The following is a 14880-nucleotide window of genomic DNA, read 5'->3' as shown; positions in this document are numbered from 1 at the left end:
TATATATATATATATATATATATATATATATATATATATATAATGTAGATTTTCTGATTCTATGACAATAAAGATCTTAGCACAGCTGGTAGTTATTGAAGATAGGATTAATACACAATAAACAATTAAAGCACCATACCAGTATTTATGTAAGTATAACATTATGGGCTATAAATGCTGCAGGATATCTGTATTATATTTATTTTGGAGTGGTCAGGGAATCTTTTCAGGAGCACGGCTTGAATAGGACCTTAATAAGATGACAGATTTTTAAATAGGCAAAATGAAGAAAGAAAGGACATTCCTGGTAATCAACATTGGGAATGAGGTAACAGATCAGTATAAATAAAAGTCCAAATGTAGAAAACATTTTGGGTTTTGCTCAAGCTGTGTACTGCTTACTACTGTATCCCTTTCCTTTAAACAGGCTAATTCTTACTCATCTTTCAGGCCTCAACTAGGGTATTATCTTTTTCAGGAAGTTGACCCTGATTCCTGTCAGTTGGGTTAAATTTTTGTGCCTCTATAACATTCTTGAATTTGATTAACATTATCTTAAAATCATCTGTTTATATTTTAAACTATAAGTTCTTCAGAGATAAGCCTTTCAGTGTAGGAACCATTTGTCTTTTTCATCTTTGCTTTACTTTTTATGAAGGACTAGTATAGTCCCTGGCAAACAGTGGCTGCCAAATAAAGTTTTATTGGATTGAACTAAAGTTAGCATTTTATTCTGGTAGACTGTGTGTGAATAGTTAGTAAAAATAAATACTTCCTTCCATTTATCATTTACTTCACAAGAACCTTGATGGTTTTAGTAATACATAGTTAATAGTGCATTAATGATCTATTTTTTCCTTGATAAATTGGACTACTATGCTTTTTCTTCTAAGAGTGAGAATGAATTTGTACCATTTTTTAAACTCTAAAGACAGTATTTCTACCTTAATCATTTTTCAGTTCTACTTGGCTCTAAACACTTAATATCTTTATTAGACTGTTCCCACCATTGCTGATATATAACACCACAAATTCAGCTCATTATTCAACCCATTTAAAGCACTTCTTTGAGATACAGACGTAGTGAAGAGAACAGCCATATGCACCCCAGNGATACAGACGTAGTGAAGAGAACAGCCATATGCACCCCAGTGTTCATGGCAGCATTGTCCACAATAGCTAAATTGTGGAAGGAGCGAGATGCCCTTCAACAGATGACTGGATTAAGAAGATGTGGTCCATATATACAATGGAATATTACTCAGCTATCAGAAAGAACGATTACACAACATTTGCAGCAACATGGACAGAACTGGAGGAGATTATGCTAGTGAAATAAGTCAAGCAGAGAAAGACAATTATCCTATGGTTTCACTCATTTATGGAACATAAGAAATAGGAAGATAAGTAGAAGGAAGGGAAGAATGAAGGGGGGGTAAACAGAAGGGGGAATGAACCATGAGAGACTGTGGACTCTGGGAAACAAACTGAGGGCTTCAGAGGGGAGGCAGGTGGGGGATTGGGATAGGCCGGTGATGAGTATTAAGGAGGACACATATTGCATGGTGCACTGGGTGTTATACGAATAATGAATCATGGAACATTACATCAAAAGCTAAGGATGTACTGTATGGTGACTAACATAACATAATAAAAAATTATTATAAAAAAAGTACATAAACGTGCATTTGTGTTGTGGAGTCAAAAAAAAAAAAGCACTTCTTTGAGACCTTATTCATGATGCTTATTTTGCAGTTTTGCGCACAGTGCCTATCGGCGTCATGTAACTCATTATAGCCTAGAGGTGTTACATGAGTTTCATTCTCTTTGCATTTTCCTCCAGGGATCACTGGCCTTAAGATTTTCTGTGTTAGTTTTTGTGTTTGGTCTCAGATTACTTTTGCTTTATGTGTCATATTCTATTCAACTCACCTTTTGTACTTCCATTTCTACTATTGTACCTCTTTCTCAAATAATCTTGTGAGGTGTCTGAATGCATTATATACTGTCGCAAATTCATTTGTTTCATGAATTATTATTCATTCATTTAGCAGATTTCTGTGGTACCTATTCTATGTGCCAGGCAATAATCTAGTTGCTGCGGATACTGCCCTGAACATATTAGAGGGGAAGATAGGCCATAAACAGGTGTATAAATAAGAACATTTCAGAGAGTGATAAGTATTAGGATAAGAGTAAAATAGGTAAGTGCAGGGTATGCCTGGGGGAAGAGGAAAGCAGCATTAGAGTGGTCAGGGTAGGCCTCTCTGTTAACTTGAAACCTGAATGATGAAAAGGGCACAGCCATGCAAACAGGCTGAGCAAAGAGCATTCTAAGCAGAGAAAAAAAGCAGGGCAAATACAGTGAAGTCTGAATAAACTTGATTATGTTTGCACACAGAAGTAAGACCAGTATTTTGGGAGTAGAGTGAACAAAAAAGGGGCAATGCAGAAGAGGAGTTTGTAGAATAAGTGGGATCAACTCATGAGAGCTCATGTAGGTCATGTTAAGACATCCAGATGTAGTGTACAAAATATGCTTTTTTCCCCTTTAATATATCAGTCTTAGCTTCTCAGAAAGAGTATAAACTTCTTGGGGGCATGTTAATAATCAGTATTTTTATCCTCCAAGGTACTACTACCCTTTTTATATATGTGCATTAAAATAGAACATGGGGTAGAACATGGAAGACTGGATTATGATCCCAGCTATCCGTGAACTAGCTGTAGGTCATGTCATTCTTTGTTTCCTCACATGGTCATTGAGGAGATTGGGTAGCTCTGTTCTAGTGCTAAAATTTGCTGTTTTTATGAATATATGTGAAAGAACATTGAAGACATTTAAGTGCTATATTAATGTAAAATATATATTTTTAAGATTTATTTATTTTAGAGAGAGAGGGAGAGAGCATGTGTGAGCAGGGGGAGGAGCAGAAGAAGAGGGACAGAAAATCCTCAAGCAAACTCTACACTGAGTGCAGAGCCCAACACAGGGCTCAATCCCAGGACCCTGAGATCATGACCTGAGCTGAAATCGAGAGTTGGCCACTTTCCGACTGAGCTGCCTAGGCACTCCCAATGTAAGATGTATATTATGAACACAGTAGGGTTATGGATAAACCAAGGCAAATTTATTGCCCTAGGAGTCCCAAATAATGCCACAGAAATAGCTGCTACTTGTTACATGCTCTGGCGTCCTTCTTTAAAGCCCTCCGCTATTTATGTACTTCACTCAGATTAATTATCACCTAGCACCATTCTTTTTTTCCACCATTCTGTCTTATATCTCATCTTCTCTTGCCACTTCTTTTTAATAACATAAATCTTTTATCTTCCCAAAACTATTTTATTTCTTTCCTCCTCTTGATTATTTCATGCATCTCAAATAGCCTCACATACAATCATGCCTCTGTTTTCTCAAACACTCTACATAAATCATCTAAGGATATTTATTTTGTGACTTTCAGAAAAACTATCTTCTCAGATTACTCTCTTGGAGGCTCAGAATAGAAGTGGAGAAGCAGATAGAGAAGTCAGTGAGGTAAGTAATATGTTCTTAAAATAACCAGAATCTGAACTAGATCAAGAGGAGTTAGCTTCAAACCTAAACATTTCTGCAGTTTTCTAATGTTGAGTGAGCATTATATTACCTAAAAAGTGAGATCTATTTAAGAAGGTCATAATGGTTATTATTTCCCATTTAGTCTCATTCATTTCTGAATATTTTGATTTTTTAAATTTGTCCTGAACCAAAATGCAAGTACAGTAGCCATTTATTTGAGATTTGATAATCCATTTCTCATACTGGGTTATTATTTATAACAAATTCTTTGCCATCTCAGAAAAGTTCCTCAGTGAGATTAGATGAAATCTCTAGTTCCCCTCTACTAAATTGGCATAGGTTCATTTTGGATTGTATTAAAAAGGGAATTTTTGAAGATTGGGGTTTTTTTATGACCTGAAAATTACTATAAGAAATGTGTGGTTCTTTAATATTCTGTTGATTCAAGATTACTGTTAGCTGTATTTTGTTTAACTGGCTTTATTCTTCCAGTCAAGAAGTCCATGATAGAGTCATAAATGGACTTGAGGAATAATGTAACTTTTTAACAGAAGTATCTGCTATCAAAAAAAAAAAGTATCTGCTTAGTTATTATATTAGAGTTGTTTAGAAAAACAAAATAGGAAGTATGTATATATGTAGAGAGAGATTTATTTTAAGGAAATCGGTTCATGCAATTGTGGAAGCTGGCAAATCCAAAATCTATGGGGTAGGTAGGCCAGTAGGCTGGAGACCCAGGAAAGAGTTACAATTTCGAGTCTAAAGGCAGTCTGCTGGCAGAATTCCCTCTGGAGCTGGTCAGTCTTTTTCTTGGTTAAGGCCTTCAGGTGATTGGATGATGCCCACTTGTATTATGGAGGGTAATCTTCTCAGAGTGTACTGATTTAAATGTTAATCTCACCTAAAGAAAAGGCATCTGGAATAATGTTTGACCAATTATCTGGGTACTATGCCCTAGCCAACTTAACAATAAAATTACCACCACACTTATACTCAGTATCTTTTCATGGGCCTACTAAAGCTCTGTTCACAAAATTGGCAAAAGGAAACTAAATTTTGAAAGTTGTAGCATTATCTGTAGCAGAGTAAAAATGAATCCTGTTAGGCAAGCAGGTGCCTAATATTTTAAGATGCTTAGCAGTAGTGTCTAGTGAAAACAACATAACTTAGATCAAAAAAGAACAGATAAGAAAGATGATAATCTCTTAAGAAAAACAATACCAGAAGGGAGAACAAATAAACAGAGAACAATGGAAAAGAAAGGGGGAAAAAACACGCACAGAAATTGCAAAAGGAAGGGTACCTAAGGTAATCCTTTGGGATAAGAGAAAGTGAGTAGAAAAGGTTCATAGAATGTGTAAGCTTAGCCTAGATGAAAGGGAAGGCTAGTATTGGCAGAAAAAGTAATAGAGTGGCTGGAAAAAGCAAAGTTCTTGGTTCTCTGTTCTTTCATTTTGGATAACATTGATTTTTCACTTGAGCCAAAAAGTTGATTGAATTCTGTAGATATCATAGGGACCTGCAGAGGGTATGACCAAGGGAAGGAGAGTGAGTGAAGTGGCATGACAAAAAAGAGGAAGTATACTTAAGGTGAGAAAGAGAACAAAAAAAGGAGTTATATTGAAGTCTTCTGGCGGAAGTGATACTTTGACTATATCAGGTCTTTAATGTGTAGAGGGATGGATAAAATAGGAATGCGATACAAAGAAATTATAAAGGAACTATTTCTATGTGCTTAAATAGTGTGTTCAGTTTTAGTCTCCAGAAATTTGAGTATGAATAATGCAGAGAGCAAAGAATTTTAAATGACTAAAAATAATGCTCATGAAAAATAATCTTTCTTAAAATAATTTTAAAATGAATATTTTTTTCTTGCTCAGTGGCTGAGAATGTTATCAGCATAATATCAAATACTCATTGAATACTTACTGAATACAGCTTTTGCTAGTAAATGGCAGAGCTAAGATGTGAATTTAGGCAGTTGGGTTGTAGAGCTTGTACTCTTGGCCCCTACATTATTTGACAGTCCTGTGGGGATTTTTTTTTTCTCCTAATTGGAATTTTTGCCTGGGGAAAAAATGGTGCTGTTGGCAAAGATGGAGATTTTATTATATACACTGTCCTCAAACTCATTTAGTAAAATTCTAACGAAATTTATCAGGAGATTCACTGATTTTTTTTCCCCAGGAAGACAATTATAGAAATAATGTATATGGGTTGAGCAGTCTAAGACAGTTATCTTTGTACTAATAATAGTATTTTGTCAAACAAGTCTATTATTTCATACCCAAGCCTCAGCAGAACTCCTTTTTTATTATTTGATCGTGGTAATTTATCTTAACCTACTTGTTTGATAACCTACTTATCTGGTAATGGCTATCTTATCTAATAGTTCCCGTTTCAATGGATAGTTTAAGAAAAAGAATTATTACTTCCTTTTTTGGTATGGGGTGAAACAAAATTTAATGCATTTCCTGCCTCCCTTTTTATTTTTTAAGTGGTTCTTAAGAGAAACGTAGGAATTTTAATCTAAAGAAATAAAGCTTCCCAAGTACAGGATATCTGGAAAAGGAGTTCCAGGTTACCATAGGTCTTATGAATGTGGTTTGACCTCAGTATATGATTGACAGGGTACCCTCAGAGGTCCCCAATTTGGGAAATAAAAACTGGTTTTAAAAGTATTTAGCAGTTTTATGGTAGGTTTGGACTAGTAAGTTGCAGGTTTTGAAAAATGCATGAAATATGGGTTTTTAGGAGGCTCTTTCTTAAAAGGTGTCTGATTGAGGCTTTTCTTTTTTTAAAAAATAGATCAGCGTGCTTGATATTACTGGGCTCAATAGGAGCAGCTCTTCTGCTGAGGAGAGTGGACAGGATGTCCTAGACAACACATTTTCTCAGAAACATAAAGAACTGTCAGTTTTATTGTTGGAAATGAAAGAAGCTCAAGAAGAGATTGCATTTCTTAAGTTGCAGCTCCAGGGGAAAAAGGCCGAAGGGGACCCTGAGGTTCCTGACCAGAAAGAAATGACGCAGACAGAGAGTGAAGGAATACCTACAGTTTGCATGAAAATATTGCCTGAAGATACAGGGCAACATTTTCCCTCGATGCCACATGAAGAAAGCAGTCTTCCAACAGTTGAAAAAGAAGAGCAGATGAGTACTAAATGTCAAAATAGAACATCTGAGGAAATATCTTTAAATGACACAGGGATGGAATTAAAATCAACCAAGCAGGATGATGTTGATAAACCATCTTCTGCTGTACCAGGAATTTGTCAGTGTCACCAGGATGAGTTGGAAAGGCTAAAAAGACAAATTTCAGAGCTTGAGATAAGCTTTTGTAAAGCTGAAGAAACCTATAAGGAAAATTTAGATGAGAAAACTAAGGAAATCAGCAGCCTAACCCAGTTGATTGAAGAGTTTAGAAAAAATGCTGAAAACACCAACAGCGCATTCACTGCTTTGTCTGAAGAAAGAGACCAGCTTCTTTCTCAAGTGAAGGAACTTAGTGTGGTAACGGAACTGAGGGCTCAGGTACAACACCTGGAAGTGAACCTTGCAGAAGCAGAAAGGCAAAGACGACTTGACTATGAAAGTCAAACGACTCATCACAACTTGCTTACTGAACAGATCCACAGTCTCAGCATAGAAGCCAAATCTAAAGATGTGAAAATTGAGGTTTTACAGAATGAACTGGATGATATACAGCTTCAGTTTTCTGAGCAGAGTACACTGATAAAAAGCCTGCAAAGCCAGCTGCAGAAGAAGGAAAATGAAGTGCTTGAAGAGGCAGAACGTGTGAGGGATATCTCAAATAAGATGGAAGAACTTTCCCAGGCTCTTTCACAGAAGGAACTTGAGATAGCAAAAATGGATCAACTCTTATTAGAGAAGAAAAGAGATGTGGAAACCCTCCAACAAACCGTCCTGGAGAAGGATCAGCAAGTGACAGAAATCAGCTTTAGTATGACTGAGAAAATGGTCCAGCTTAATGAAGAGAAGTTTTCTCTTGGGATTGAAATTAAGACTCTTAAAGAGCAGCTGAATTTATTATCCAGAGCTGAAGAGGCGAAAAAAGAGCAGGTGGAAGAAGATAAAGAAGTTGTTTCTGGCCTTAAACAGACTTATGATGAGCTGAGCCCAGCAGGGCTCCTAAGTAAAGAAGAGCTTCAGCATGAATTAGACCTTGTGAAGAAAGAAAATGAACAGAGAAAGAGGAAGCTCCAGGCGGCTCTTATTAACAGAAAGGAGCTTCTACAGAAAGTCAGTAGATTAGAGGAGGAATTGGCCAAAGTGAAAGATGAATCTATGAAAGAGATCCCGCTCAATGAGTGTGAGAAGAAGGAAATGGAGGAAGATAAAGAAAGCAAAGAAGACTCAGAAAAATGTATGACTGCTAAGTGCCAAGAAATAGAAGTTTCTTTAAAACAGACAATATCTGAGAAAGAGGTGGAATTAGAGAATGTAAGGAAGGATTTAGAAGAAAAGGTAGCTGCTGAAGAACAGTTACAGGCTGTGATCAAACAGATGAATCAGAGCTTGCAAGAGAAGACAAACCAAGTAGATTTGCTGCAAGCAGAAATCATTGAAAACCAAGCAGTTATCCAAAAATTAACCACAGGTAGCAAGGATGTAGGTGATGGAGACTCAGCAGCACCTGGAAAAGAAACAGTGGCAATTGGTCCACCTGATACAGGTAGTGGAGAACACTGGAAACCAGAACTGGAAGAAAAGATATTGGACCTAGAAAAAGAAAAGGAGCAACTTCAAAAGAAGCTACAGGAAGTGTTAACCTCTCGAAAGGCGATTCTACAGAAGGCACAGGAGAAAGAAAAACATCTTAGGGAGGAGCTAAAGCACCAGAAGGATGACTATAATCGCTTACAAGAGCAGTTTGATGAGCAGAGCAAGGAAAATGAGAACATTGGAGACCGGCTAAGACAGCTCCAGATTCAAGTAAAGGAGTCTATAGACAGAAAACTCCTGGGCATTGACCAGCAGGATCCAGGCTCTCCCACTCTGAGTTTAAAAGAACCTTCATTCAAAACCACGGAGCAGCAACCTGCTCAGATTGTTTCAGAATCTGACTTGCTTTCTCATCCTATAGATGCAGATGCTCTACAGGGCAGTATTTCTGTTGCCCAGATTAAGACCCAGCTGAAAGAGATAGAGGCCAAGAAAGAGGAGTTGGAATTGAAGGTTAGTTCTGCAACAAGTGAGCTTACTAAAAAATCAGAAGAGGTATTTCAGTTACAAGAGCAGATAAATAAACAAGGTTTGGAAATCCAAAGTCTGAGGACAGCGTCCCGTGAAGCTGAAGCCCATGCAGAAAGCCTGAGGCAGAAATTAGAAAGCAGTCAGCTAGAAATTGCTGGATTAGAACATCTAAGAGAATTGCAGCCTGAACTAGATGAACTGCAAAAACTCATAGGCAAAAAGGAAGATGAAGTTAGATACCTTTCTGGACAGCTTAATGAGAAAGAAGAGGCCCTTACAAAAGTACAGACAGAGATAATGGAACAAGAGGATTTAATCAAGGCTCTGCATACACAGCTAGAAATGCAAGCCAAAGAACATGATGAGAAGATAAAGCAGTTACAGGTGGAACTTTGTGAAATGAAGCAAAAACCAGAAGAGACTGGAGAAGAAAGTAAAGCAAAGCAACAAATACAGAGGAAACTGCAAGCTGCCCTTATTTCCCGAAAAGAAGCACTAAAAGAAAACAAAGGTCTTCAAGAGGAGTTGTCTTTGGCCAGAGATACCATTGAACATCTCACTAAGTCTCTGGCAGATGTGGAAAGCCAAGTTTCTACTCAAAATAAAGAAAAAGATATATTCTTAGGAAAGTTAGCTCTTCTCCAGGAAGAAAGAGACAAGCTCATTACAGAAATGGACAGATCCTTAATGGAAAATCAAAGTCTCAGTGGCTCTTGTGAAAGTCTGAAATTAGCTTTGGAGGATCTTACTGAAGACAAGGAAAATTTAGTGAAGGAAATTGAATCTTTGAAATGTTCTAAGATTGCAGAAAGCACTGAGTGGCAAGAGAAACACAAAGAGTTACAAAAAGAGTATGAAATTCTTCTGCAGTCCTACGAGAATGTCAGTAATGAGGCAGAAAGGATTCAGCATGTCGTGGAAACCGTGAGGCAGGAGAAACAAGAACTGTATGGCAAGTTAAGAAGCACAGAAGCAAACAAGAAAGAGGCAGAAAAGCAATTGCAGGAAGCTGAACAGGAGATGGAGGAAATGAAAGAAAAGATGAGAAAGTTTGCCAAATCTAAACAGCAGAAAATCCTAGAACTGGAAGAAGAGAATGACCGGCTTAGAGCAGAGGTACACTCTGGAGGAGGTACACCTAATGATGGTATGGAAGCACTTCTTTCTTCCAATTCCAGCTTGAAGGAGGAACTCGAAAGGGTCAAAACAGAATATAAAACCCTTTCTAAAGAGTTTGAGGCTTTAATGACTGAGAAGGACTCTCTAAGTGAAGAGGTTCAAGATTTAAAGCATCAGGTAGAAAGTAATGTGTCCAAACAAGCTAGCCTAGAGGCCACTGAGAAGCATGATAACCAAAGGGATATCATTGAAGGGGCAACACAGTCTGTCCCAGGTGAGTCTAATGAGCAAGACTCTCAGAACATGAGCACAAGGCCTGAAGATTCAGAATCCATTCTGTCAGAGAACAGTGCCAAGAAGCCTGATGAAGGTGAGAATGTCAGCTCACATGATGAAATTAATAACTACCTTCAGCAGGTTGATCAGCTCAAAGAAAGAATTGCTGAGTTAGAGGAAGAGAAGCAGAAAGAAAGGGAATTTAGCCAGACTTTAGAAGATGAGAGAAGTGCTTTACTGAGTCAAATATCAGCAAAGGACGGTGAACTAAAATTGCTTCAGGAAGAAGTAACCAAAATAAACCTATCAAATCAGCAAATACAAGAAGAACTTGCCAGAGTTACCAAGCTAAAGGAGACAGCAGAAGAAGAAAAAGATGATTTGGAAGAGAGGCTTATGAATCAATTAGCAGAACTTAATGGAAGCATTGGGAATTACTATCAGGATGTTACAGATGCCCAAATAAAAAATGAGCTACTAGAATCTGAAATGCAGAACCTTAAAAAGTGTGTGAGTGAATTGGAAGAAGAAAAGCAGCAGTTAGTCAAGGAGAAAACTAAGGTGGAATCAGAAATACGAAAGGAGTATTTGGAGAAAATTCAAGGTGCTCAGAAGGGACCTGGCAATAAAAGCCATGCAAAGGAACTTCAGGAGCTCTTAAAAGAAAAACAACAAGAAGTAAAGCAGCTGCAGAAGGACTGCATCAGGTACCAAGAAAAAATTAGTGCTCTGGAGAGAACTGTTAAGGCTCTAGAATTTGTTCAGACTGAGTCCCAAAAAGACTTGGAAATAACCAAAGAAAATCTGGCTCAAGCCACCGAACACCGCAAGAAGGCAGAAGCAGAATTGGCTAGCTTCAAAGTACTGCTAGATGATACTCAGAGTGAAGCAGCAAGGGTCCTAGCAGACAATCTCAAGTTGAAAAAGGAACTTCAGTCAAGCAAAGAATCAGTTAAAAGCCAAATGAAACAAAAGGATGAAGACCTGGAGCGAAGACTGGAGCAGGTAGAAGAGAAACACCTGAAAGAGAAGAAGAACATGCAGGAGAAACTGGATGCTTTGCGCAGAGAAAAAGTCCACTTGGAAGAGACATTTGGAGAGATTCAGATTACTTTGAACAAGAAGGACAAGGAAGTTAAGCAACTTCAGGAAAACTTGGATAGTACTGTGGCCCAGCTTGCAGCTTTCACGAAGAGCATGTCTTCTCTCCAGGATGATCGAGACAGGGTGATAGATGAAGCCAAGAAATGGGAGAGGAAATTCAGTGATGCTATTCAAACCAAAGAAGAAGAAATTAGACTCAAAGAGGAGAACTGCAGTGTTCTAAAGGATCAACTTAGGCAGATGTCCATGCACATGGAAGAATTGAAGATCAATATTTCCAGGTAAATGGGTAACTTTTTTTGCCCTTCTGAAAGTAACTGAGGGGCGCCTGGGTGGTACAGCGGTTAGGCGTCTGCCTTCGGCTCAGGGCGTGATCCCGGCATTGTGGGATCGAGCCCCACATCAGGCTCCTCTGCTGTGAGCCTGCTTCTTCCTCTCCCACTCCCCCTGCTTGTGTTCCTCTCTCGCTGGCTGTCTCTATCTCTGTCAAATAAATAAATAAAATCTTTTAAAAAAAAGTAACTGAAAGCAAAGAAAATCTCTACTTAAACTATTTTTATTCCCTATAATATTATGGGACTAATTTTGGCTTAAATTTCCCTAGAAGCTACATTCTCTGTCACTTTTGACTCTCTCTTTTTTTTTTTTGTCAATAACTTTTGGCTCATATTAAGGTGAAAAATCCATGTCTGCTTCTCTTTCCACCTTTCTGTTGAGAGCTCTCTTTGATTTCTCCCTTCCTTTTCATTTTCTTTTTCTTTTTCAGGTTATTTGTGCATCAGTGGATAGTGCTTTTTTTTTTTTAATTATGATATGTTAGTCATCATACAGTACATCATTAGCTTTTGATGTAGTGTTCCATGATTCATTGTTTGTGGATAACACGCAGTGCTCCATGCAATACGTGCCCTCTTTAATACCCTCATTTCCACTACCTTTATCTGGATTTTTACTGTGGTACTCCCAAATGATTGCTTTAGCCTCGTAAATGATCTCCTCTTTTCTATTCCCCATATTCCACCTCAATTCATACTGCATGAGAGTTATTTTCCTCTAACTACAATTTTATATCATTTTTCAAGCACAAGAACTAACAGTGTACCCATACTGGGTACTTCTCCACTTTTAATAGGATTTTTCTGCTCTGAGACAGGCTTCCTCATTGTCTGTCATACCAAGATTATTCCTTTCAGGAGCTAGAGAAGAGCTTGTCTGGAGCAAAGTAAAGCAAAATAGGAGAAAATATTGCTTTCTGGAGTGTGCAAAGTCATGTCACTAAAATAAGCAACATGACTTTGGAGTTTTATGACTTAAATACCCTTAGGTGCAATATACCTTTAATACAGAGCATCCAATAGAACTAATATCTCTTCGTTGTAAAGATGAGCACCTTTAATTATGAGTACTGATTCATCTTTAGTTCTGAGTAATGTTGTCATATACGTTCCTTAGGCATCAAATAGTGTTCCTCTGAAATCTGTGATGAATGACCTCCTCTCTTTTTTTCCAGGCTTGAACATGACAAGCAGATTTGGGAGTCCAAGGCCCAGACAGAAGTTCAGCTTCAACAGAAGGTCTGTGATACTCTGCAGGGGGAAAACAAAGAACTTTTGTCCCAGCTAGAAGAGACTCGACAGCTATACCACAGTTCTCAGAATGAATTAGCAAAGTTGGAATCAGAGCTTAAGATTCTCAGAGACCAGTCGGCTGATTTAAATAACTCTTTAGAAAAATGTAAGGAAAATAAAGAAAACTTGGAAGGGATCATAAAGCGGCAAGAAGCTGATATCCAGAATTGTAAGTTCAGTTATGAACAGCTAGAGACGGATCTTCAAGCGTCCAGACAACTGACCAGCAGGCTGCATGAAGAAATAAACATGAAAGAGCAGAAGATTATAAGCCTGCTTTCTGCCAAGGAACAGGCAATCCAAGTAGCTGTTGCTGAACTGCATCAGCAGCATAATAAAGAAATTAAAGAATTGGAAAACCTGTTGTCCCAGGAGGAAGAGGAGAATATTGTCTTAGAAGAGGAGAACAAAAAGGCTGTTGACAAAACCAACCAGCTTATGGAGACACTGAAAACCATCAAAAAGGAAAACTTGCAGCAGAAGGCTCAGTTGACTTCCTTCGTTAAATCCATGTCTTCTCTCCAGGATGACCGAGACCGCATCGTAGGTGACTACCAACAGCTGGAAGAGCGACATCTCTCCGTCATCCTGGAAAAAGATCAACTCATCCAAGATGCTGCTGCTGAGAATAACAAGCTTAAAGAAGAAATTCGATGCTTGCGAAGTCATATGGATGATCTCAATTCTGAGAATGCCAAACTCGATGCAGAACTCATCCAATATAGAGAGGACCTGAACCAAGTGATATCAAGAAAGGACTGCCAGCAAAGGCAACTCCTTGACTCTCAACTTCAGCAGAATAAGGAGCTGAAAAGTGAATGTGCCAAATTGGAAGAAAAGCTGAAGGAGTCTGAGGAAGCAAAGGAGGATCTGCGGAGGTCCTCTCTGGCTCTAGAGGAGGAGAAACAAGGTTTGTCTAAAGAAATTGAGAGCTTAAAGTTGTCTGTATCCCAACTAAAGAGACAGCTGACAGCCTTGCAAGAAGAAGGAACGTTAGGAATATTTCAGGGCCAATTAAAAGTAAAAGAAGAAGAAGTACAGAAGTTAAGTACCACCCTTTCCTCCTCTCAGAAGAGAATTACAGAACTGGAAGAGGAATTGGTTCGTGTTCAGAAGGAGGCTGCCAAGAAGGTGGGTGAAATTGAAGAGAAACTGAAGAAGGAATTGAAGCATCTTCATCATGATGCTGGGATAATGCGAAATGAAACAGAAACGGCAGAAGAAAGAGTGGCAGAGCTGGCGAGAGATCTGGTGGAGATGGAACAGAAATTACTTTCAGTCACCAAAGAAAATAAAGATCTCACAGCACAAATCCAGTCTTTTGGAAGGTCTATGAATTCCCTACAAAATAGCAGAGATCACGCCAATGAGGAGCTTGATGAACTGAAAAGGAAATACGATGCTAGTCTGAAGGAGCTGGCACAGCTAAGAGAAGAACAGGGCCTCTTAAGCATGGGGAGAGATGCTCTTGTCTCTAAAGTTGCTCTTTCGGTTAACTCCTCTGAGGATAACAGCTTTCCTCACCTCGAGAAACTTAACCAACAGCTTCTATCCAAAGATGAGCAACTGCTTCACTTGTCCTCACAACTAGAAGATTCTTACAACCAAGTGCAGTCCTTTTCCAAGGCTATGGCCAGTCTACAGAATGAAAGAGATCACCTGTTGAATGAACTGGAGAAATTCCGCAAATTGGAGGAGGGGAAGCAGAGGTCTGCAGCCCAGCCTGCAACCAGCCCAGCTGAAGTCCATAGTTTAAAGAAAGCTATGTCATCACTCCAAAATGACAGAGACCGACTAGTGAGTGTTTGGTTCTCTTTCTGATCTTTTGAGAGTTTTTGAGCCTTTCTTTAAAAATTTTCATTTCTGTAGAAAAGGATGAGCACATTCTGACACATATCACCTGGGCATTCTGGGACAATATTATACAACCCACAGGTGCTGTTTGGTCTTAGAAACACACAAACATTATTTAAA

At 38.4% G+C, this 14880-nt stretch overlaps 1 protein-coding gene across 8 annotated transcripts in view; it reads left to right on the top strand.

Moving 5' to 3' along the window:
* The window catches only part of GOLGB1 (golgin B1), a 103528-nt gene that overhangs the window by 56757 nt on the left and 31891 nt on the right, over nt 1–14880 (top strand). For all 8 annotated transcript variants that reach the window (XM_011236729.3, XM_034659217.1, XM_034659228.1 and 5 more), the window contains 3 exons: nt 3468–3541; nt 6371–11559; nt 12789–14703. In XM_011236729.3, the coding sequence (XP_011235031.1) occupies nt 3468–3541; nt 6371–11559; nt 12789–14703 (7178 nt within the window). The remainder of the gene's footprint in view (nt 1–3467; nt 3542–6370; nt 11560–12788; nt 14704–14880) is intronic.

This window comes from Ailuropoda melanoleuca, chromosome 1 (assembly GCF_002007445.2).
Source record: "Ailuropoda melanoleuca isolate Jingjing chromosome 1, ASM200744v2, whole genome shotgun sequence".
NCBI lineage: Eukaryota > Metazoa > Chordata > Mammalia > Carnivora > Ursidae > Ailuropoda > Ailuropoda melanoleuca.
This window is presented reverse-complemented; position numbering and strand designations above follow the sequence as displayed.